Source organism: Pseudophryne corroboree, chromosome 5 (genome assembly GCF_028390025.1).
Source record: "Pseudophryne corroboree isolate aPseCor3 chromosome 5, aPseCor3.hap2, whole genome shotgun sequence".
Taxonomy (NCBI): domain Eukaryota; kingdom Metazoa; phylum Chordata; class Amphibia; order Anura; family Myobatrachidae; genus Pseudophryne; species Pseudophryne corroboree.
Window position 1 is genome coordinate 344,258,200 of NC_086448.1, and position 25,997 is coordinate 344,284,196.

Below are 25,997 nucleotides of genomic sequence, written 5' to 3' on the forward strand. Positions count from 1 at the left end.
CTGTCTTCCCAACCGGTCCTCTGGTAGCCCAATGCTTTTTAGTCTTACCAGACTAGTTGTATTGGGCCTGCTTGCCATCACTTTTTCCTTTAGCTTTTCCTTGAGACCGAAAAGGGCCGAAACTTTAGGTTTGAAATTGTATGTGGCAGGAAACTTGTCCTTCTTGGAGTCTACTTCTGACTCCAGAATATCTGTCAATTCTTTACCAAAAAGAATATCTCCAGAAAAAGGTAACGATTCCAAAACCTTCTTAGATTCTGAATCAGCTTTCCACGTACGTAGCCAAACTGCTCTGCAAGCAGCTATTGCTGAAGCTGATGCCCTGGATGCAATAATACCCATTTCCAATGCTCCATCTTCCAGGAACATTGCAGCCTGTTTTATATGAGCTACTGTATATGAGATTTTTGCTCTCTAGAAGCTATAGAAAAATCCCCCTCCAATGTATCAGCCCAGGCAGCCACTGCCTTTGCCATCCAAGCTGAAGCCATGGCTGGCCTTATGACTGCCCCAGACAGGGGAAAAAATTTTTTTTTGAAAACCATCCATTCTCCTATCCGTGACATCATTTAATGATGTTGAAAGCAAAGGTAATGTAGATTTTCGTACTAATCGAATTACGGTGGTCATTCCGAGTTGATCGCTCGTTATTTTTTTTCCGCAACGGAGCGATTAGTCGCTAATGCGCATGCGCAATGCCTGCAGTGCGACTGCGCCAAGTAAATTTGCTATGCAGTTAGGTATTTTACTCATGGCATTACGAGTTTTTTTCTTCGTTCTGGTGATCGTAATGTGATTGACAGGAAGTGGGTGTTTCTGGGCGTTAACTGGCCGTTTTATGGGAGTGTGCGAAAAAACGCTGCCGTTTCTGGGAAAAACGCGGGAGTGGCTTGAGAAACGGGGAAGTGTCTGGGCGAACACTGGGTGTGTTTGTGACGTCAAACCAGGAACGAAACTGACTGAACTGATCGCAGTTGCCGAGTAAGTCTCGAGCTACTCAGAAACTGCTAAGAAGTGTCTATTCGCAATTCTGCTAATCTTTTGTTCGCAATTTTACTATGCTAAGATACACTCCCAGTAGGCGGCGGCTTAGCGTGCGCAAAGCTGCTAAAAGCAGCTTGCGAGCGAACAACTCGGAATGACCACCTACATGCGTATCTTCTTTAGGAGCCACCTCCCTTTTTAAACAATCCCCAGCTGGAAGAGGATAATTGGAATTCCATTTCTTAGGAATTCTAAACTTCATATTAGGCGTAGCCCAAGCCTCTTCCATAATTTCCGTCAGCTGATCTGGCCCTGGAAACTAGGTTTTAACTATTTTGGGATGTTTAAACACAGGTGTCTTGGTTTTTAATACAGGCTCTGCTGAATCCTCTAAGGACAGAAAGGCTTTCATTGCTTTAATTAACTCCGCTATATCCACTGAGCTGAGACCTTCCTCCTCCTCTTCGTATGCCGGTTTATCAGCTTGTTTCTTTTGAGAAGCTGCTGCTGGAAGTGATACACCATAGGTGGGGAGCAGCATCTAAGGGTTAATAGTGTAACCTATCCCTGGTATAGGAGTTGGAGGAATTATCTGTTCAGCTATACTGGATGAAGTCTGTGCAAACATAGCCTAAGGTTGATTAATCTGCACCTGAATGTTCCCTAATATTTTTCATTAGCCCATGATGAAAGCTAAAACAATTTGCACATAAACCATCCTGAACCAGATCCTGAGAGGATAACACAGTTTTGCAAGACAAATATGAGTGTTGGTGTTGCTGTGAGTGTACCTTCCTCACCTTTGCCGCTCTTAGACATGATAAATAATCAACACTTCCACAGTGTACTACACAATTTGTGACTGTAATCACTTCAAACTTCTTAAAGTGACATACAATCCGACCCTACTCATGCACCAGCATTGAGGATCGGAATAAACGAACTGACAGAAATATAGTTAAGTCAGGAATCACACTAGCAGTCAATCGCATGTTATACATTAGTATATTAAGCAATATGAGCACATCATCAACTACATCTACATTTTAACTATGTAGGACAGGCTTTTTCAACCAGTGTGCCGTGGCACACTAGTGTGCCGCGACCAGCTGCAAGGTATCTCGCGGAGCCAGTGCAGCTTCCTGCACCTTCAGAGTGAACTGTTGGCCTGGGCTCTTCTTAGAGGATCAGTCCTGCTCCAGCCGTGACGTATGCCTTGAAGACGCGGCGGTGTGATCATAGGTCACGGCAGCAGCGTCTCACCACCCAGCCAGCCCACCCGCCTGCATAGACATCTTCCAGTTCCTGCCTGTATACACAGCTTTCCTTGCCCACCCACATCTGCCTGAACGCCCGCTGATCAGTATTTGTAGCACTCCACTATGAACAATCCCCGCCACTGAGGGACAGGAAGGAGGACAGCTGACCGGTAGTGGCTAATATTTGTTTTTTGTTTTCTCTTGTGGGGAACAATAGGATTTATGTGGGGAAAATAAGGATTTATGGGGGGGACAATGTGAATAATTCATGTGGAGAGCAATAGAATTTATGTAGGGAGCAATATGATTTATGTGGGGAACAATGTGATTGTTTTTCCTGTGTAGGCCAATGTATGTGTGGATTTTTTTTTACGATGAGGGCCAATGTGTGTGTTTTTTTTCCTTTCTGTTAGGAACTGATGGTGTGCCTTGGAAATTTTAAAATATTGTTCAGTGTGCCGCGAGAAAAAAAAGGTTGAAAATCACTGATGTAGGAGAACATATTACTACATCACGTTTAAACAGATCTAAAGTATTCAGACGCAAATGCGAAAGAAACAACAGTAAAAGTATACAGAATCGTATACAATAGGCACTTATCTAACTATTCGTACTCAAAAGGTAGATACAGACTTTAGTGCTGTATAACCCGTACTCAGTAGAGTGGTATACAGGGAGACTCACCTCGCTTCCAGGACCGATCAATACGTTAGCGAACGCTGAGTGGATCCAGACGCTACTAGTGTACACTGCCGCTCCATGAACCTATAGTGAACACAGACGCTCAGTGAACACAGCCGCCTATGCAGCGACTGGGTCCCCTACGTGTACAGCATCTGAGATTGAAGCGGGAAACATTTCATGGTGGGAGACTCGGAGGAAACTGGTCATGAACTGGGGGGAGGCGCAACCAGGAGAGCGTCTGACTCCCCACTGCTGACATCAACCCTAGGGATCGCGGCCTTATATTATTCCTGGAGCCTATGATCCCTAAGGCCTAGTACTGGTACACCCGGGGTGGCAGCTGCATCAGCGACTGTTTGGTGGTCTCCTCCCAAAACAGTGGGGCTGTGTCCGCATTCCCCTTCTAAGCGGAACCGATGCATTACCTTCTCCCCGTGCTCTGGCCACAGCCTGGTATCATCTGCTGGACCTGCTAGTATATCCGACACAGACGCCAGCCGAAACAGCACTGTACTCATGGGTAAGCGTTGTCGCAACCTGGCGGAGAGTTGTTGGAGCGACTCTTTCTAAGGTACGTATAAGACGCTGTTTAGAATGATCACTAAAAAAAATAGTAAGACTAAAAAAAAAAAAATAAGAAAGCTTAGGGATGCTAAAAACCAGCAGCCCTCTGACCATGGTCCTTCTCCTGCCGCACCAAACAAAAAACTGATTTGCCTGAGCAAGGAGGCGGGGATATATGGTTGGGCTAGTTGTATGCTGGGAGGCCGATTGGTGCAAATCCACTGCCACTTCGTCACATCCCTTTGTTATCCTGTAGATAACTTGTGGACCGTGTCGGAGAAATGAGCATTCTCACCAAATTATTATACCTCTTACAAACGCTGCCAGTACAAATCCCATCCCATTCCCTTCATGTGCTTCAATCCTCTCTTGGCTACAAGAAGTCACACATCCGTCGGGACAAAATGGAGGTCTGGGCCTCCCTATCCTCCAATGATACTATAATTCTACTAGGTTAAGTCAGATGGTCGCCTGGCATTCCCCACGGCACATTACAAGATGGGTTGATTTAGAAAGTGATCTGGTAGGCTTTATTTCCATCTCACATTTACCATGACTATCACGTAAATATCATCCACAAATTGTTTCTTTATTACCTACCATCGAGCTTATTGTTGGCACCAGGGATATGCTTAACAAAAAAAAATTAGATGATCTACTAACCCATCTCCTCTCACTCCTATATGGAACAACCTTACATTTCCACCTTGCCTCTCGCCCGCAATGGCTCTTCCTTGGGTTATCTAATGTTACAAGGTTTCATCATATTATTGAGGACTTTGCCTCTAAGTCCTTTCCCAAAATTCAGGAAAAATATGGGATCTCTAATACGCTTCACTATCAATACTTACAAATCCGCCATTTTATCACCTCATTATGTCCTGCACCTTCGTACTGAACCCCCTCCCCAATAGAAAGACTTTGTATCTGCAAAAAAAGGGTACTATGTCAATTTTATATAACTCTATATTGGCATTGGAGCATCCTCCACTCAAGATCCACAAACAGGATTGGGAATCAGATCTGAGCATACACCTTGAAGAAGATGAGTGGCACACCATCCATACAGCTGTCTCTAAATCCTCTATCAGTGTTTCCATTCGATAAAACTCTTATAAAGTGTATGATCGTTGGTATTTAGTCCCTGAACGCCTCAAAAAATGTACCCTAAAACCTCCAATCTATGTTGGAGAAACTGTGGCCAACGGCTCATATTTTCACATCTGGTGAACGTGCCTAGTCATCACATCATTCTGGAACATGGTCCGTGCCCTACTAACTCAACTTGCTACTCTTCCAACCACTCCATCCCCCATCAACTTGCTCCTTTGTGCCCCAATTTAGCATATTTCCTCTCCATATATATTATGCGCAGCTAAATACCAAATAGCCCACAATTGTAAATGATTAAATGCTTCTAGTCGGCAGGAACTATTTAACAGAATCTGGTTCATCGCAAAAATGGAATACACTACTAGCCTACAAATTGACACTGTTAAGAAATCTCATTCTGTGTGGTGTCCTTAGTATGCCCATCCTAATATACCTCTCCCAGGCCTCGAATGATATAACCCAATTCATACAAATTTCATCTACTCCCCATTACCCTCCCAACCCAGACTCGCTATCCAATCCCCTTCCTTATCCCCCTTCCTTCTTTTTCATACTCCTCCTTCATGTCAGGTAATTGTTATGTTGTAATTTACTTGACTAGTTTAATCTTTTCAATTGTTCTCACCTACTTTAACCTGAATCGGTAGGACTCCTCCATAGTAAAACATCGCTTTATCAATGTCCTATCCTTCTCATAAATATGTTGATGTTGTTATTTCTGTATCTCATTGTTTTGAAGAGCGTTATATGTTTCTAATCCCTTTTATGTACTACTGTAAGCACCTAAATGCCTAAAAAACAATTATAAACAAACCCCCGACCCTGACAGTATGTACACTGTTGGGTTGCATTTTAAAGCCACCAGAAATCTGTGTCATGCATGTTAAATCCATGAGAAAGTCACTAAAGAGCCTGGAACTTAAACCTCCAGAGATTTGGAGTTTGCGTGTCTTATGTATTTGGATTGGAAACTGTGTTTTTGCAGCTCACTGCAGTGTGATGGTCAGGGCCTGGTCATTATAAAGATAAGAGCTAGAAATAATGTTTTGTCTGTTTTATTGTTAAATATAATAAGTCGATAATTTTAATTTTTATGTTACATTTGAACTGAGACCAGTGTGTTATAATGAAGTAATTGATGGTGTCGAAGTCAAATATATTACATTGAAAGAACATACAGACTCCACACATATAAGTCGCTATGCTTGCAAATACGCGCAGCGAGCACAGCAATATATGGTAACACACGCATTTACACGGACATGCCACAGAGATGGATTCGACACTTATTTCATACAGCACATAATTATAATATCATCAAGCGCCAGACATCATAATGATTTAAAATTATATAATGGAGTAATGTCATGTATGTGTATTATTGGAACGAAGCAAGATAGACCTGTCATATTTGGTATTAAAGCAACCAGATTAATGTGTAGATTCATTTGATACTTGTTATTAAGTTGTAGGACATTGCAACAATGAGTTATGATTAAATGTATGAAAGCTAAAATCACTCTTATTAGGACAATAGACATTTCCAAACAGGTGGTGGACAGGAAACTCAGGCCAGCCCCTTTTGATGTCTTCAAGGCTGAACCTGTTTAGCATACGAACAGACCAGTGACTCATCATGAATGAAAAAGTTCCCTCCCTTAGACTAGATGTGTGCACCCCCCCCCCCAAACTAGATAACACATTGCTGATCAGACACACACAGGAGTTAGTTGCTGTTTTGTCCCAGACGATGATGGAGGTGCTGCCAGACCAGTTCCTGTATTTATTTGCTGAGAGAAAGATATATATTAAGAGGAGGATGCATTGAAAGATATGGTAATTGTATCACTGGCCTGTAACTGTATGTATTAACTGCTTACTGTATAAATTGTAACATTACTGTACATTACAAACACGGCTGTGATCTACCGGCTACCGATGGACGCATCGCGGCGCTGACGAATAACATCCAAGTGTATTGTTGTGTTATCAGTAAGCCGATGATATGAAAATTCAAGGGACAATGTGTTTCTCATAATATTTAAAATGCTAAAATGTATTTTTATTGTTGCAAAACAAAGTTCAAATAAGTCATATTGTGTTTGATTCAGATTGGATTGTTTATCTGTTTAGTAGATTTAAAAGTACATTTAAAAGTTGCTGCATAGCCTTGATATAGGTTTGGTTTTTTTTTAAACACAGGCCTACAGTAACTTCTGGTGCTTGTATAATTTGTGATTTCTTTGTGACAAAGGAAGCCGCATGGTCTGCCCTCCATTTTGGACTAACCACATGGCTTGTCCACCATCTTGTGTAAACCTCATGGATGTGGCAGGGGGAGGAGCAGTGGCCATTTTAGGAAGGTCACTTTCTAAATAGCTGATTTTCAGTCTGCTCAGAACAATCAGTTTCCTTTGTCACATCAAGCACCATTTATGAGTTACCAATGCATTTATTTAACCCATGCCATAGTCCATTACAAATAGTTTCAATTGGGCCTAGTGAGAGTAAATGGTGAGATAATTTATTTTTTTTCCTTCTTGTCTGTGCGTAATTACTTTACATAAAGTGGGGAGTTGCACACAGATAGAAAAAGGAAAGAAAGAGTTTTGTTTTTTCTTTTTCTTCCAAGACTTGTAGAATCTGCTTACTAGGGAGGATAGCCATTGAAATGCAAATTAACCCGTGTAACTGCTTTTTTTTAGCAGTGAAAAGCACATATCTTTAAGGTGTCTCATAGAAGGCCAGTGAATGATACCTATATATAATATTATTATAATTATGTGTATATTTATATCAGTGTATGTTCTGCAAGATAGCTATCCAATCTGAATCATATCATTTAAATTATAGATTATTGCAGTCATTATAGATCTGTGTGAAATCAGATACATTTGTTTGCTATACAGATACATTTTAAATAAATGTATTTAAGGGAGTAATTATAGACATGAAACGCAGTTCTGGCCTGGTTGTTAAGAAAAAAAACTGGGTGTTGTGTTAAGTGAGCGATTATAGTTAGTATTGCTCACATTTATAGAGTTGTGTTATTTGTTTTATTGCGTACGCACATTGGTACACGTGGTACGGAACCAGAGGACAGCATACAAAAATGTGCACGTGGCGCAAGGCCGCACACGTGGCATAGGGGTACGCACGGTTACTTAATTACGCAAGCTTGCGTAGGGTTGTGTGCGTATGATAAAACCACACGATATTTGTTCAATTAAGGTGTGATAGTAGACGTTTAATACAATAGCACATAACTATCCGATTTCAAAAGCAGGTTACTCTAAATTTAGTTTAAAAACTGTATTGCTTCTGGGGGTAAAGCTGCCGATCAGAACGAGTGAAAATTTTCTGTACAGAAAAACAAAGCGTATTTGAGTGAGTGAAAGTAAGAGTGAACATATTGAACCCTGGGAATTCGGGATCCCGTCGTGTGGTACACCAAGTGAGTGGAGGCTTGGCGGTGTGAGGCGGCTGACTCACGTTAGTATAGATTGGAATACGTCAGTCGTGAGGAGACTTACACAGGAGCATGGTAGGGAATTGTGAACTTTGTGACCCATATAGTTTTTTTGATATGCTCCGGCTGCGGTTTCGCGGCTTGTGATTAGATTCCAGTGGTCGTAGGGCGGATAGGTGACAAGTACCTATACGCTGTGCGATTGGACCGCATGTTTGTGGGCGCGATACATAGCGCAACTTAATACCCTTTTACGAGCTTTTGCGTAAAACCGTGGTATCATTAGCGCTGTATAGAGCATACGCAAGTGTGATTTGTGTACAAGTGCATAAAGGGAGTTTTTGCTGGTCTCTCTCAGGAAAATCTCCAATGACAGATATTTACTGGAAAGGGTAAGTTACTCCTAAAAAACTTCCAGTAAATATAGGTTATTAGGGGCCCTAAGTTGGGTACATCACCTTTGCTATCGACAGTGTATGGTAGTACCGGCCAACGTGGGCGAAAGTGGGTGGAAGCGCTCGGAGAACTTTCACTGTCGCCTTATATTGAGTATTTTGGTATTTGTGGGATTAGCCGAGAAGGCAAGCCCACAAATTATGGGAACCAGTTGCTCAACTAAGGGACGTATGGTAGCCAGGGTTCAGGAAGAAAAGTCGGGACCGAGAAGGTCAGACTTGGGATCGAGAAGGTCAGAATTGCGGCCGAGAGGGTCAGCAAGGTTTATTATGTGTGGAAAATATGGTCCACACGCTGAAGTTTACTGTGACGAATGGGTACGTATGACTGACAACGATAGGGTATCATTCCCAAGGGTGGGCATCTTTGAACCAGAGGTACTGCAGAATGTAGGTATTAAAATATGTCTGATTAAATCCAGAAAACAAAGGGTCAGACATACAAATTGTTTAAACCTGTGGCAGCAAGAGGGGTTGGTGAGTTTGATCCTAAGGTATTGCAGGTGGTATGTCTAACTAAAGTCATATAAGACAAGAATGGAAATATAAGAACTGTTTGAACTTGTAGCAACAATAAACAAGTAGGAAGAAAAAGAGAAAGCAAGTACACCGCCATATGTAGATGTGGAAGCAGTTACGGCCAGCATACAAACTATAGAAAATAATAAAAAATATGAAAAATATGACTGTAACCTATATATGTACTAATGAATGTTGAAGTTTTATTTAGGAGGAGAAGGTGACCTGATTGTTTTCAGCCATTTCTCATGCACTCAGAGGAGTATCCAACCGGCAAAAGTAGACCAGTAGCCTGTGGGGGAAGTGGCTGAGACCAGTGGAACTGGTAAGTATGGTATCATTCGTGTACATATATAGTAAAACCCAAAAATAAAACAAAAATCAAGAAATTAACGTCAGAAATGGAGAAAAAACCTGTCCGCACATTAGTATTTGCCAGTAGGAAAGCGGACAGAGACAAGGTAACCCCCGGGTATTTCTTTCAGTTACCATATAAGAAGTATTCATTCCTAGTAATGCCCCTAGTCAAGATGAGCTTGGAAATGTTTGTTGGACCATGTACAGACCCTTAATACGGGATGAGAAGGATTGAATGAATACTTCGCATAACCTAGAAGCTTGTTAAACTTTTTTCTTTTGCAGTAATAGAAAACTCTCCATCTGGATAAGATCACTGGTAAACACTAATTTGGCAAATGGGAGGTGGCTGTCTCTGTGCTAATGGACGGACTCAATAAGGCATTGAGGGTCAGGGTGCAGACTTCTTTGCCAAATTGGAAAGGGGTCTCAGTAGCTAATCTTAAAGAGTGTGCTATTGAACATCACAAGAATAGTGCTAGGTGCAGAGAACAACAGGTGGAGAGGTTGAGGACGGTAAGTATACTGGCACATACAGGAAAGACCCATCAGTCCAAACCCCAGATCCCTAATGGTCAATAATATGTTACATTTGTAGGAAGAAAGGGCATTTTGCCAGAGATTGTAGGAGTAGTAGGACACTAGACAGAAAACACAAGCCACATTATTAAACACATAGACGGGACCAAGGGACATATAGTAAGGAATCATAAGCCATATAGAAAACACAGATTCGGCTAATGGGAAGAACAAAATAAATGCAACATTACCCTTTGACAAACTTGCTGGGGTTAAGATGGGGCCTCTAAACTTTTGCTTCTTTTTCCTAGCAGAAATGGCCCCTGATTAACTTAACAGGAGCTTTGTTAGATATGATATACATATAATGTGCTCCCGCTCAGGAAGTACAAAGTATGTTCGACACCCACGAAGACTAATGTTACATTTCACTGTTCTAGATGCCTGTCCATCACAGGTAGAGGAAATCATCTCACAGATACCGGGTTCCCTATGAACTTAGGATGGACAGGACACTGGATTGATGGCTGGGATAGTCCCAATAGCGATACGACAAACAGAATTTTTTTTAAGGGGAGTAGACCAAGTAGAGAATCACTTCCCCGTAGTGCCCAATCCAGTTGTCAATTTTCTATAAAATCTCCTCCACCTCTACAAACTCACCTGTCACCAACCTCTATTTTGTTTCTCCATAGTTTCCTCTTCATCTTTTACAGTTCAAACTCCACATGCCTAGGTCCTTCAGAATTTCTGCCCAAACCCAGTATATCCCAACAGCATGATAACATCAGTATTACTGCAGTGTGCCTTGTCATGCACAAAGGGTGGAGGAAGGATGAGAATACTGGTGAAGGGAAATGTTGTATAAGCACTGATATGCCTGTTGGTGAATGGCAAGCCTGACATTTTCTTTTTAATTTTCTTCTCTCTCTCCTCTAGAGATGTTTCTTTTATCTTTTTTGAGTTATGCTCATGGTACTCTACATTGCAAACACACAATGACTTCGTACAGTTATCACCCTTTAGGAATTATTGTTATGTATTGGTGTGCACTGATGTTTTCTCAAACTGGGTAAAGACATTTCCTGCCGCCACGGATGCTGCTGTGTTTACCGCAAAGAAAAATTGAGCAGAAATTTGTGTGTAGATAATGGTACCCCTAGAAGTAGGAGCAAAGCTTGAAATTGTACTATTGTGATCATAGACACTGCCACCAGTATTATGTAGCATCGGAACCACTCCCAGATCTTCACCTAACGAATCACCCTCTTCGAAATTTGTTTTTGTTTTGGTATTTGTGTCTTTTTTGTTGTTTTTGGAAGACAACCTCATGTCATTATTGATCCGCACAATGATCAGAAATACACCAATGAGATGACAGTACAGTACTTTATCGAGATGAGCCAGCATTTGAGAACTTGACAAAAGAACTTGAAACTGTTGATTGCTGGTCTGCCAAATACTAACTGTTTTGATTGTGAACCAAGAGACTGTGTGATTGTTCTTACGCTCAGGTTGCCTAATAGACAGGTGGGAAGGACCGTACCAAGTTTTGGCGACAGCACTATCCCAGTGAAAGTAGCCGAGAGAGAGACTTGGGTCCACGATTCCCATTGCAGGAAAGTCGGTAGTCCGGGAGGAACTCGTAAATGGAGTGAGATCGCAAAAGTATCACCAGAGACTCTGTTCCGTGAAGACTGAGAGGTGGCACTGTTGAACACTATCTGAGCGTACTAAAGGATTGCAGAAAAGACCAGTCATTGTAATTGATTCGTTATGAACAAGAGTTGTTTTGTTCTATTTCTCTTTTCTCTCTTTCCCGCTGACAAACATTTTTTTTCAGGCCATTCTATTTTTGTGAGGTTTTTTTATGAGGAGTCAAGTGTGGGACTGGAACTGGTTCTGGAGGAAGGAGTAATTTCCTTGTAGGATCCCAGGATTAGCCGATCAGTTTGTTAAAGCCAGAGAAAAATCAAAGGTCTAGCAGTTATGGAGATCGGAGGTAATCAGGAACAATCAGACAATGGCTATTCACACATTGCAGATAAAGAGCTCATTAATATATGTGGAAGAAAGGTTTATGAGTGGCTCTCCCCGAACTCCGAAGGTTTATGTTATTAGGAAGGACACTACTTATAACCCTTGTTCAATGATTAAACAGACCTAGCATACGTTCCAGAAATGGAAACAATGTTCAGAAAATGATAGGAATATGAAGATCATGAAAATTTTATGTCACTTTCACGATTTGTTTGTGTCTTCCTCATCTACCCAGCAGAACCTCAATCGAATCCAAACATCAGTGTACAAAGACGTAGGTACATGTATGTGTGAAATGTTCGTCGCAAATCAGACATTATAGGCCAAAGCACTGTCCCAGCATACTCTATAGGTTGAATGTTGTCCCACACCCAACCAGTGGTCCCGTGACCGCCGAGTGCATATAGAGGATGTCTCGTCCTCCTCCCTGTCTTCCCCAAATATAGTCAAGTGTCTGATTTGTGAAATGAATAAATACTTGTGTCTAGGTCATCGATTATTGTCTGAAATATTTTTTCTTATGTTAATAATTGATGGCAGTTATTATTTACTGCCAAAGGGTGGACTGTCGAAGTCAAAAATATTACATAGAAAGAACATACAGACTCCAGACATATAAGTTGCTATGCCTGCAAATACGCGCAGCGAGCACAGCAATATATGGTAACACACGCATTTACACGGACATGCCACAGAGATGGATTCGACACTTATTTCATACAGCACATAATTATAACCAGCGCCAGACATCATAATGATTTAAAATTATATAATAAAGTAATGTCATGTATGTGTATTATTGGAATGAAGCAAGATAGACCTGTCATATTTGGTATTTAAGCAACCAGATTAATGTATAGATTCATTTGATACTTGTTATTAAGTTGTAGGACATTGCAACAAGGAGTTATGATTAAATGTATGAAAGCTAAAATCACTCTTATTAGGACAATAGACATTTCCAAACAGGTGGTGGACAGGAAACTCAGGCCAGCCCCTTTTGATGTCTTTAAGGCTGAACCTGTTTAGCATACGAACAGACCAGTGACTCATCATGAATGAGAAAGTTCCCTCCCTTAGACTAGATGTGTGCACCCCCCCCCCAAACTAGATAACACATTGCTGATCAGACACACGCACAGGAGTTAGTTGCTGTTTTGTCCCAGACGATGATGGAGGTGCTGCCAGACCAGTTCCTGTATTTATTTGCTGAGAGAAAGATATATATTAAGAGGAGGATGCATTGAAAGATATGGTAATTGTATTGCTGGCCTGTAACTGTATGTATTAACTGCTTACTGTATAAATTGTAACCATGTAACTATATGTATACTGTACATTGTAATATATTGAATACATATCCTTTTAATAACAAATATATACATCAATGAGCTTTGGAACTCAGATAATGTGTGGGTGTATTGTTTTCTCTTATGGGATGCAGTGTTTTGCTATGTATAGCGCACATTCATGGCACATTGTAATAAGATGCGCAGGCGTCTACAATATATATTAGAGCGGGCATTTTAAATATTTGTTAGAAAGTAATTTGGTATTTACAATGGGATAAGATTAACTACTGTATGTACATTTTATTATCTATTGATGTACATACCACTCTTCCAGGAATCTCTGGCTGATGTGACAGGTAAATACAAGGAAGCCATGGTTTACATTGCTCAGCTTGATAAAGAAAACCGGAATCTGGTGTATGAAGTGGACAATTTAAAAGACATCATTGAAGAAATGGAGGAAAAAATATCAGAGTATCATAAAGAACATGAAAACAACTCAAAGGTACTTCAGAATTCTAATTACACACGAAAAATAAGATTTTAAACCTACCGGTAAATCTTTTTCTCCTAGTCCGTAGAGGATGCTGGGGACATGGGCACTATAAAGAACTTTAGATATGGGTGTGCACTGGCTCCTCCCTCTATGCCCCTCCTCCAGACCTCAGTTAGAAAAACTGTGCCCAGAGGAGACGGACAGTACCAGGAAAGGATTATTGTTAATCTAAGGGCAAGATTCATACCAGCCCACACCATCCACACCGTATAACATGGATATATGAACCAGTCAACAGTATGAAACAAAACAGCATCAGCCCAAGACTGATCAAAACTGTAACATAACCCTTATGTAAGCAGAAACTATATACAAGTCTTGCAGAATGCAGTCCGCACTGGGACGGGCGCCCAGCATCCTCTACGGACTAGGAGAAAAAGATTTACCGGTAGGTTTAAAATCTTATTTTCTCTTACGTCCTAGAGGATGCTGGGGACTCCGTAAGGACCATGGGGATTATACCAAAGCTCCAAAACGGGCGGGAGAGTGCGGATGACTCTGCAGCACCGATTGAGCAAACATGAGGTCCTCATCAGCCAGGGTATCAAACTTGTAGAACTTTGCAAATGTGTTTGAACCCGACCAAGTAGCTGCTCGGCAAAGCTGTAATGCCGAGACACCTCGGGCAGCCGCCCAAGAAGAGCCCACCTTCCTAGTGGAATGGGCCTTTACAGAATTTGGTACCGGCAAACCAGCCGTAGAATGAGCCTGCTGAATCGTGTTACAGATCCAGCGAGCAATAGTCTGCTTAGAAGCAGGCGCGCCAACCTTGTTGGCTGCATACAGGACAAACAGAGCCTCTGTTTTCCTCACCCGAGCCGTTCTGGCAACATAAATTTTCAATGCCCTGACCACATCAAGGGACTCGGAATCCTCCAAGTCCCGCGTAGCCACAGGCACCACAATAGGTTGGTTCATATGAAAAGATGAAACCACCTTGGGCAAAAATTGAGGACGAGTCCGCAACTCTGCTCTATCCACATGGAAAATCAGATAGGGGCTTTTGTGAGATAAAGCCGCCAATTCCGACACTTGCCTTGCCGATGCCAAGGCCAACAACATGACCACTTTCCAAGTGAGATACTTTAATTCCACTGTTTTAAGAGGCTCAAACCAGTGAGACTTAAGGAACCGCAACACCACGTTAAGGTCCCAGGGTGCCACTGGAGGTACAAAAGGAGGCTGGATATGCAGCACTCCCTTCACAAAAGTCTGTATTTCTGGAAGAGAAGCCAATTCCTTCTGAAAGAAAATGGATAGGGCCGAAATCTGAACCTTAATGGAGCCTAATTTTAGGCCCAAATTCACTCCAGTCTGTAGGAAGTGAAGGAAACGGCCCAGATGGAATTCTTCCGGAGGAGCATTCCTGGACTCCCACCAAGAGACATACTTCCTCCAAATACGGTGATAATGTTTTGCTGTCACGTCCTTCCTAGCCTTTATCAGAGTAGGAATGACCTCATCCGGAATGCCCTTTTCCGCTAGGATCCGGCGTTCAACCACCATGCCGTCAAACGCAGCCGCGGTAAGTCTTGCAACAGATAGGGCCCCTGTTGTAACAGGTCCTCTCTGAGAGGAAGAGGCCACGGATCTTCTGTGAGCATTTCCTGCAGATCCGGATACCAGGCCCTTCGATGCCAATCTGGAACAATGAGAATTGTCTGTACTCCTCTTCATTTTACGATTCTCAAGACCTTGGAGATGAGAGGAAGAGGAGGAAACACATAGACCGACTGGAACACCCACGGTGTCACCAGGGCGTCCTCTGCTACCGCCTGAGGGTCCCTTGACCTGGCGCAATACCTCGGTAGTTTTTTGTTGAGGTGTGACGCCATCATGTCTATCTGAGGCAGTCCCCACTGACTTGCAATCTCTGGGAAGACTTCCTGATGAAGTCCCCACTCTCCTGGATGTAGTGTCTGCTGAGGAAGTCTGCTTCCCAGTTTGTCCACTCCCAGAATGAAGACTGCTGTCAGAGTGCTAACATGATTTTTCACCCAGCGAAGAATCCTGATGGCTTCTGCCATTGCCACTCTGCTCTTTGTTCCGCCTTGGCGGTTTACATGAGCCACTGCGGTGATGTCTGACTGAATCAGAACCGGTAGGTCGCGAAGCAAAGTCTCCGCTTGACGAAGGCTGTTGTATATGGCCCTTAATTCCAGTACGTTGATGTGAAGACAAGCCTCCTGGCTTGACCAGAGACCCTGGAAGTTTCTTCCCTGTGTGACCGCTCCCCAACCTCGGAGGCTCGCGTCCGTGGTTATCAGAACCCAGTCCTGAATGCTGAACCTGCGACCCTCTAGAAGGTGAGCACTTTGCAGCCACCACAGGAGAGATACCCTGGCCCTAGGGGACAGGCTGTTCATCTGATGAATCTGTAGATGTGACCCGGACCACTTGTCCACAAGGTCCCACTGAAAAGTCCTTGCATGGAACCTGCCGAACGGAATGGCCTCGTAAGACGCCACCATCTTTCCCAGAACTCGAGTGCAGTGATGCACCGACACCCTTTCTGCCTAAGAAAGGCAAACGGGTCGTCGGAACCAACTGTGACTTTGCTGATATTGAGAATTCAGCCGTGCTGCTGCAACACCCTCAGGGAAAGCGATATGCTGTTCAGTAACTGCTCTCTTGATCTCGCTTTTATTAGGAGATCATCCAAGTACGGGATAATTGTGACACCCTGCTTGCGCAGGTGCACCATCATTTCCGCCATTACCTTGGTGAAAATCCTCGGGGCCATGGAAAGCCCAAACGGCAACGTCTGAAATTGGTAATGACAATCCTGTACAGCAAATCTCAGGGACGCCTGATGAGGCGGATATATGGGGACATGAAGGTATGCATCCTTTATGTCCAGGGACACCATATAATCCCCCCCTTCCAGGCTGGCTATGACCGCCCTGAGCGATTCCATCTTGAATTTGAACCTTTTTAAGTATAGGTTTAAGGATTTTAAATTTAAAATGGGTCTAACCGAACCGTCCGGTTTCGGGACCACAAACAGGGTTGAGTAATACCCCATCCCCTGCTGAAGCAGGGGAACCTTGACCACCACTTTTTGAAGACACAACTTTTGAATTGCATTTAAAACTATCTCCCTCTCTGGGGGAGAAGGCGGTAGGGCCGATTTGAAAAACCGGCGATGAGGCACCTCTTCGAATTCCAGCTTGTAACCCTGGGAAACAATTTCTATTGCCCAGGGATCCACCTGTGAGTGAATCCAGACGTGGCTGAAAAGTCGATGACGTGCCCCCACTGGGGCGGACTCCCTCAGCGGAGCCCCAGCGTCATGCGGTGGATTTTGTAGAGGCCGGGGAGGACTTCTGCTCCTGGGAACTAGCTGTGGCTAGCAGCTTTTTCCCCCTGCCCTTACCTCTGGCAAGAAAGGAAGATCCCCGCACTCTCTTGGGTTTATGCGACCGAAAGGACTGCATCTGATAATGTGGCGTTTTCTTAGGCTGTGAGGAAACATAAGGCAAAAAAGCTGATTTACCTGCCGTAGCTGTGGAAACTAGGTCCGTGAGACCTTCCCCAAACAATTCCTCACCCTTGTAAGGTAAAACCTCCATATGCCTCTTCGAGTCGGCATCACCCGTCCATTGTCGGGTCCATAGGGCTCGTCTAGCGGAAATCGCCATAGCGTTGGCTCAGGAACCCAGTAGGCCAACGTCTCTCTGAGCATCTCTCATATATAGGACAGCATCTTTAATATGACCCAGGGTCAATAAAATGGTTTCCTTATCCAGCGTATCTATATCAGCAGATAAGGTATCTGTCCACGCTGCTACCGCGCTACAAACCCAAGCCGACGCTATCGCCGGTCTGAGTAAGGTACCAGTATGTGTGTAAATTGACTTCAAGGTAGTCTCCTGCCTGCGATCAGCAGGATCCTTGAGGGTCGCCGTATCTTGAGATGGCAGCGCTACCTTTTTGGATAAGCGTGTCAACGCTTTGTCCACCCTTGGGGAGGATTCCCACCGAATCCTGTCCTTAGCCGGGAAAGGATACGCCATAAGAATCCTTTTGGGAATCTGCAGTTTTTTGTCTGGAGATTCCCAAGCCTTTTCAAATAACTCGTTCAGTTCATGAGATGGGGGAAAGGTTACCTCAGGTTTCTTTTCCTTATACATACGTACCCTTGTGTCAGGGACAGAGGGGTCATCTGTGATATGCAACACACCTTTTATTGCAATAATCATATAATGAATACTATTAGCCAATTTTGGCTGTAACTTTACATCATCGTAGTCGACACTGGAGTCCGAATCCATATCGGTATCAGTGTCTACTACTTGGGATAGTGGGCGCTTTTGAGACCCAGAAGGTCCCTGCGACATGGTGAAAGGCAGGGCTTGACCCCCTGTGCATTCCCTGGACTCTGCTTTGTCCAACCTTTTGTGTAATAAATTCATATTTGCATTTAAAACATTCCACATATCCAACCAATCAGGTGTCGGCGTTGCCGACGGAGATACCACACTCATTTGCTCCACCTCGTCCCTGGAAGAGCCTTCCGCTTCAGACATGCCGACACACGCGTACCGACACCCCACACACTCAGGGAATTCTCTATCTGGAGACAGTTCCCCCACAAGGCCCTTAGGAGAGACAGAGAGAGAGTATGCCAGCACACACCCAGCGCCAATGACCCTGGAAAAAATACCCAGATAGCGCTTTTATTATATTATATTCACTGCGCCAAATTATGTGCCCCCCCCCCTTCTTTAAAACCCTCTGTCACCGTGTCCAGCAGGGGAGAGTCCGGGGAGCCAGCTTCTCAGCGGTGTGCTGTGGAGAAAATGACGCTGGTGAGTGCTGAGGGATCAAGCTCCGCCCCCTCAGCGGCGGGCTTCGGTCCCGCTCGATTCCTTTAAAAAAACTGGCGGGGGATCTCTAATATACAGCGCAGAGCCTATATATATACTTTATTTGCCAGCCTCTGAAGTCTTCTTTCTTCTCACACTCACCCGGCTTCTATCTTCCGGCTCTGGGACGAACAGCTAGGAGAGACCTGCGTTCCGACTCCCTCTGGAGCTAATGGTGTCCAGTAGCCTAAGAAGCAGAGCCTATCATTTAAGTAGGTCTGCTTCTCTCCCCTCAGTCCCTCGATGCAGGGAGCCTGTTGCCAGCAGGCTCCCTGAAAATAAAAAAACTAACAAAAATTCTTTCTTTCAGGAAACTCAGGAGAGCTCCCTGTAATGCACCCAGTCTCCTCTGGGCACAGTATCAAACTGAGGTCTGGATGAGGGGCATAGAGGGAGGAGCCAGTGCACACCCATATCTAAAGTTCTTTTTAGTGCCCATGTCTCCTGCGGAGCCCGTCTATTCCCCATGGTCCTTACGGAGTCCCCAGCATCCTCTAGGTTGTAAGAGAAATAACAGATATTAGTGTATAATAATAATAATATACAGTTAAATGTACAGTGAGGGTGTGCCACTGATATACCTGGGGCCATGTTTTAGCTACATTTTCTATCTTCTTCAAAAATTATACTATCTGGCCTTGTTTCTTTTTATAGTTTTAGAATGCCTACGAGTCTGTCTCTACATATACAGATATGAAGGATTAGTAACTAAAAAAATAATCACTACCATACATCGTTATTTTTAAATGCTATTGAAACAGAATTATTAATTAGTTGTAAGAGATGTCCTAATGCTATAGGTGTGTGCAGGCTCTGAGCAAGAGGTGCGCAGTCTCCCCTCTTCATCCACGGAAACAGACCACTCATGTAGAACAAGAACAGGATATCATTTAAAGCAACAATAAATGATTATAGGAAGAGGTGTGGTGATAGGAAATATTTTGGGTGACAGTGCATGAGTGACTGCAGTATAGTGTACCTCCATGGGTGATGGACGGGGGTGCCGTTCGATGGCAAATAATCGCAAAATAAAACAACTTTTCAACCCGACCATCTCTGATTTTTATGAAATTTGATAGGATGGTAGACAACATAAAGTAACTATCATATGTAAAATTTTAACCCTCAGTAATACACGGTGTTCATGCAACAGGGTTGCAAACATGACAAAAAATGTAAAATTTACGCTTGCAAGGTCCTTTAATATCAAATGAGTTGCAGCACTGAGTCTTAATGTACTTCTTAAGACGAAGGGCGGTTGATTAGTGACTGCAGAGATTTGCAAAGCGAGTGATAGGTAGTTATCATTTGGGGGTGGTAACGGAGTGCGACTGGAAAAATGTAGGTGTGTCGCCACTGTTTCCTGGGCGTGTCCTAGTCTTCCACTGCAAATTTGTTGTCATTTGGGCAGGCCCCAGTTCAGGATGTTGTGTCTATTGTACGTAAGTGGCGTATGTAAGACGCTGCCAGTGTAATCAGCATTTCTTAACAAGTCTGCTGCGTTCAAAATCACAGTTGCAAGCGCAGCTGTGTGCACCTCTCAATAAGGCGCTTTCTACAGTATAGTTCAGTATTTGCTGTGCCTGCCTACGGGATGTACAGAGTCAGATGCACACCGTGCACATGTCTATGCTGGTTGCTACACTGTGAGTAAGCACTTACTAATAAATAGGGTTCTAATACTATGACAAGATCAATTATGAATACAGAATGGCATTGACAAACCTAGAGTACACTATAATTCACTCAATGTTTACTGCAAAACGCACTGTCTCTAATATACAGATGTTCCTCATACTTCTAGCCATACGCATGCCTCCCAACTGTCCCAACTCTCGTGGGACAGTCCCGTTTTTTGGGACTGTCCCGCTGTCCCACCAGCAGGCCTCAGTGTCCCGTGGTGGGAAGGGGCAGTTGGGAGGCTCCTGTAACTGCTGCTCTGCTTAACAGAGCAGAGGTGAATAGACACTGTGCTCTGGGCATGCCTGATTCAGTGACGGCAAACGAGGGGGCGTGACTCACGATGGCGGCAGTGTCACACCCCCTTTTAAATAGACCACACCCCTTTTTGGGCACGTGCGCGGAGGCCCCTCTTCAGAAGATGAAAATGTTGGGAGGTATGCATACGACAAAAGCCGCTAGGCGCAGCTGAGCCACTCTGAGAGGTGTAGCATCTTATTTGCAGCACAGACATAAGCACCACTCACGGTGTACTACAGACACTGGGCTGCAACTTTAACCATACGCAAATTAGTTTTAAACATGTGCAAAGTTACAGATGAAGCCCAACAGAAGTTGGCGTATGTAACATCCACGGCTACTGCATTGTAGCACTTCATATAAAGATGTACAAATGTCGCACATCAAATTGATCAGTGCAATCTAGCAGAGCAGTTTTGTCACTTTCAGTGTTTTTGTTTTTTTTTTAGTGGAAGAGACACTTGGGGCAAATGTATTAGGGTGCGAGAAGCCGGAGGTCTAAGATTTCGTCTGAGAATGGCCATATGTTTAAAGCTGCAATCATTTAAAAGGCAAAACCAGGTTGGTTCTGCTTTGTAAATGATTGCCGCTTTAAAAATACAGCCATTGTTGGACAAAATCCCGGATCTTCGGCTTCTCGCACCCTAATACATTTACGCCTTAGTGCATCTGAATTGCCCAGGACTTGATGCATCAATAGGCTACAGTGTATGAGGACACATCTGTATATAATATTTTAATCCTGGCATTTCCAGTGTTTGGTGTAATGATGCAGAGTTATACACATTTGGGCATCTCAAGCTGTTGCCCTAATTCAGACCTGAAGCCCATTCTGGAGTGCGCATCCAGTAAGACCCAGTGAGATGCAAAAGCATCTCACTCGTGCGATCGCCTTTGCCTGATTGACAGGCAGAGGTGGTCACGGGGCGGGAGGGGGCGTTAGAACGACGTTGGTGGGGCGCGGTCTGGACAACGCAGTCATGTCCAGACCTCTGCACAGGGGCAGGCCGCGGCTGCTGCGTGACATCACATGCAGCCGCTGCGACCCAGAGCGTGGCTTTCACACCCGTTGGGGGAATGGGGGGGGGGGGGTGGCGTAGGGCCTGACATGCGAGGCAGACTAGCCCTGTGCTGGGCGTCCCCCTGCATGTCAGAGAAACTGATCGTACATGTGCTAAATCTAGCACATCTACGATCGGGTCTAAATCACCCCGTGTCCGGGTCTATGTGTCAAGATATCAGACATACATCATAGATACAATTACACCTGACCAAGTCATAAGCGCAAGCAACTCAAACATTGTTATGATGAAAAAAGATGCATTCACTATTAAGTTCAATTCACATCAAAAACATTTTTTAATAAAACTTGTATGATACATGCGCTGCTTTCCCAGTGACAAGGAGGTGAGCTAACGGTTGTTTTCTTATTTATTAGCTCTACAAAAAAGGAAATATAACAATGCTGTGTAAATAGTAGTAACCACAGCGCCCTTTTTTTGTGTTGGTAAAATAGTTCTGAAAGGTCTTAGAATGTGCAGATTAGGGCTTGATATGGCAACAGCAAGTAACATTTTAGCAGAAATGTGCATAAAGAAATAACACGTAAAAAATAAGATTTTACTTACCGATAAATCTATTTCTCGGAGTCCGTAGTGGATGCTGGGGTTCCTGAAAGGACCATGGGGAATAGCGGCTCCGCAGGAGACAGGGCACAAAAAGTAAAGCTTTTCCAGATCAGGTGGTGTGCACTGGCTCCTCCCCCTATGACCCTCCTCCAGACTCCAGTTAGGTACTGTGCCCGGACGAGCGTACACAATAAGGGAGGATTTTGAATCCCGGGTAAGACTCATACCAGCCACACCAATCACACCGTACAACTTGTGATCTAAACCCAGTTAACAGTATGATAACAGCGGAGCCTCTGAAAGATGGCTTCCTTCAACAATAACCCGAATTAGTTAACAATAACTATGTACAATTATTGCAGATAATCCGCACTTGGGATGGGCGCCCAGCATCCACTACGGACTCCGAGAAATAGATTTATCGGTAAGTAAAATCTTATTTTCTCTATCGTCCTAGTGGATGCTGGGGTTCCTGAAAGGACCATGGGGATTATACCAAAGCTCCCAAACGGGCGGGAGAGTGCGGATGACTCTGCAGCACCGAATGAGAGAACTCCAGGTCCTCCTTAGCCAGAGTATCAAATTTGTAAAATTTTACAAACGTGTTCTCCCCTGACCACGTAGCTGCTCGGCAGAGTTGTAATGCCGAGACCCCTCGGGCAGCCGCCCAAGATGAGCCCACCTTCCTTGTGGAGTGGGCCTTTACAGATTTAGGCTGTGGCAGGCCTGCCACAGAATGTGCAAGTTGGATTGTGCTACAGATCCAACGAGCAATCGTCTGCTTAGACGCAGGAGCACCCATCTTGTTGGGTGCATACAATATAAACAACGAGTCAGATTTTCTGACTCCAGCTGTCCTTGCAATATATATTTTTAATGCTCTGACAACGTCCAGTAACTTGGAGTCCTCCAAGTCACTTGTAGCCGCAGGCACTACAATAGGCTGGTTCAGATGAAATGCTGACACCACCTTAGGGAGAAAATGCGGACGAGTCCGCAGTTCTGCCCTGTCCGAATGGAAAATCAGATATGGGCTTTTGTAAGATAAAGCTGCCAGTTCTGACACTCTCCTGGCCGAAGCCAGGGCTAGAAGCATGGTCACTTTCCATGTGAGATATTTCAAATCCACCTTTTTTAGTGGTTCAAACCAATGAGATTTTAGAAAGTCCAAAACCACATTGAGATCCCACGGTGCCACTGGAGGCACCACAGGAGGCTGTATATGCAGCACTCCCTTAACAAAGGTCTGGACTTCAGGGACTGAAGCCAATTCTTTTTGAAAGAAAATCGACAGGGCCGAAATTTGAACCTTAATAGATCCCAATTTGAGACCCATAGACAATCCTGATTGCAGGAAATGTAGGAATCGACCCAGTTGAAATTCCTCCGTCGGAGCACTCCGATCTTCGCACCACGCAACATATTTTCGCCAAATTCGGTGATAATGTTGCACGGTTACTTCCTTCCTTGCTTTAATCAAAGTAGGAATGACTTCTTCCGGCATGCCTTTTTCCTTTAGGATCCGGCGTTCAACCGCCATGCCGTCAAACGCAGCCGCGGTAAGTCTTGAAACAGACAGGGACGCTGCTGAAGCAAGTCCCTCCTTAGAGGTAGAGGCCACGGATCTTCCGTGATCATCTCTTGAAGTTCCGGGTACCAAGTCCTTCTTGGCCAATCCGGAACCACTAGTATCGTTCTCACGCCTCTTTGCCGTATAATTCTCAATACTTTTGGTATGAGAGGCAGAGGAGGAAACACATACACCGACTGGTACACCCAAGGCGTTACCAGCGCGTCCACAGCTATTGCCTGCGGATCTCTTGACCTGGCGCAATACCTGTCCAGTTTTTTGTTGAGGCGAGACGCCATCATGTCCACCATTGGTCTTTCCCAACGGGTTACCAGCATGTGGAAAACTTCTGGATGAAGTCCCCACTCTCCCGGGTGAAGATCGTGTCTGCTGAGGAAGTCTGCTTCCCAGTTGTCCACTCCCGGGATGAACACTGCTGACAGTGCTATCACATGATTCTCTGCCCAGCGAAGAATCCTTGCAGCTTCTGCCATTTCACTCCTGCTTCTTGTGCCGCCCTGTCTGTTCACATGGGCGACTGCCGTGATGTTGTCCGACTGGATCAACACCGGTTTTCCTTGAAGCAGAGGTTCTGCCTGGTTTAGAGCATTGTATATTGCTCTTAGTTCCAGAATGTTTATGTGAAGAGACGTTTCCAGGCTCGTCCATACTCCCTGGAAGTTTCTTCCTTGTGTGACTGCTCCCCAGCCTCTCAGGCTGGCGTCCGTGGTCACCAGGATCCAATCCTGTATGCCGAATCTGCGGCCCTCCAATAGATGAGGACTCTGCAACCACCACAGAAGAGACACCCTTGTCCTTGGAGACAGGGTTATCCGTAGGTGCATCTGAAGATGCGACCCTGACCATTTGTCCAACAGATCCCTTTGGAAAATTCTTGCGTGGAATCTGCCGAATGGAATTGCTTCGTAAGAAGCCACCATTTTTCCCAGGACTCTTGTGCATTGATGTACAGACACCTTTCCTGGTTTTAGGAGGTTCCTGACAAGCTCGGATAACTCCTTGGCTTTTTCCTCCGGGAGAAAAACCTTTTTCTGAACCGTGTCCAGAATCATCCCTAGGAACAGCAGACGAGTTGTCGGCATTAACTGGGATTTTGGAATATTCAGAATCCACCCGTGCTGTTTTAGCACTTCTTGAGACAGTGCTAATCCCATCTCTAGCTGTTCTCTGGACCTTGCCCTTATTAGGAGATCGTCCAAGTATGGGATAATTAATACGCCTTTTCTTCGAAGAAGAATCATCATCTCGGCCATTACCTTTGTAAAGACCCGAGGTGCCGTGGACAATCCGAACGGCAGCGTCTGAAACTGATAGTGACAGTTTTGTACAACGAACCTGAGGTACCCCTGGTGTGAGGGGTAAATTGGAACGTGGAGATACGCATCCTTGATGTCCAAGGATACCATAAAGTCCCCTTCTTCCAGGTTCGCTATCACTGCTCTGAGTGACTCCATCTTGAACTTGAACTTCTTTATGTACAGGTTCAAGGATTTCAGATTTAGAATAGGTCTTACCGAGCCATCCGGCTTCGGTACCACAAATAGAGTGGAATAATACCCCTTCCCTTGTTGCAGAAGAGGTACCTTGACTATCACCTGCTGAGAGTACAGCTTGTGAATGGCTTCCAAAACCGTCTCCCTTTCGGAGGGGGACGTTGGTAAAGCAGACTTCAGGAAACGGCGAGGTGGATCTGTCTCTAATTCCAACCTGTACCCCTGAGATATTATCTGCAGGATCCAGGGATCTACTTGCGAGTGAGCCCACTGCGCGCTGTAATTTTTGAGACGACCCCCCACCGTCCCCGAGTCCGCTTGAGAAGCCCCAGCGTCATGCTGAGGCTTTTGTAGAAGCCGGGGAGGGCTTCTGATCCTGGGAAGGAGCTGCCTGTTGCTGTCTCTTCCCTCGACCTCTGCCTCGTGGCAGATATGAATAGCCCTTTGCTCTCTTATTTTTAAAGGAACGAAAGGGCTGCGGTTGAAAGGTCGGTGCCTTTTTCTGATGGGGAGTGACTTGAGGTAGAAAGGTGGATTTCCCGGCTGTAGCCGTGGCCACCAAATCTGATAGACCGACTCCAAATAACTCCTCCCCTTTATACTGCAAAACTTCCATATGCCGTTTT

At 44.4% G+C, this 25,997-nt stretch overlaps 1 protein-coding gene across 2 annotated transcripts in view; it reads left to right on the top strand.

Moving 5' to 3' along the window:
• The window catches only part of LOC134927726 (leucine-rich repeat flightless-interacting protein 2-like), a 156,640-nt gene that overhangs the window by 117,774 nt on the left and 12,869 nt on the right, over window positions 1-25,997 (top strand). For both annotated transcript variants that reach the window (XM_063922598.1, XM_063922599.1), the window contains exon 2: window positions 13,590-13,760. In XM_063922598.1, coding sequence (XP_063778668.1) covers window positions 13,590-13,760 — 171 coding nt within the window. The remainder of the gene's footprint in view (window positions 1-13,589; window positions 13,761-25,997) is intronic.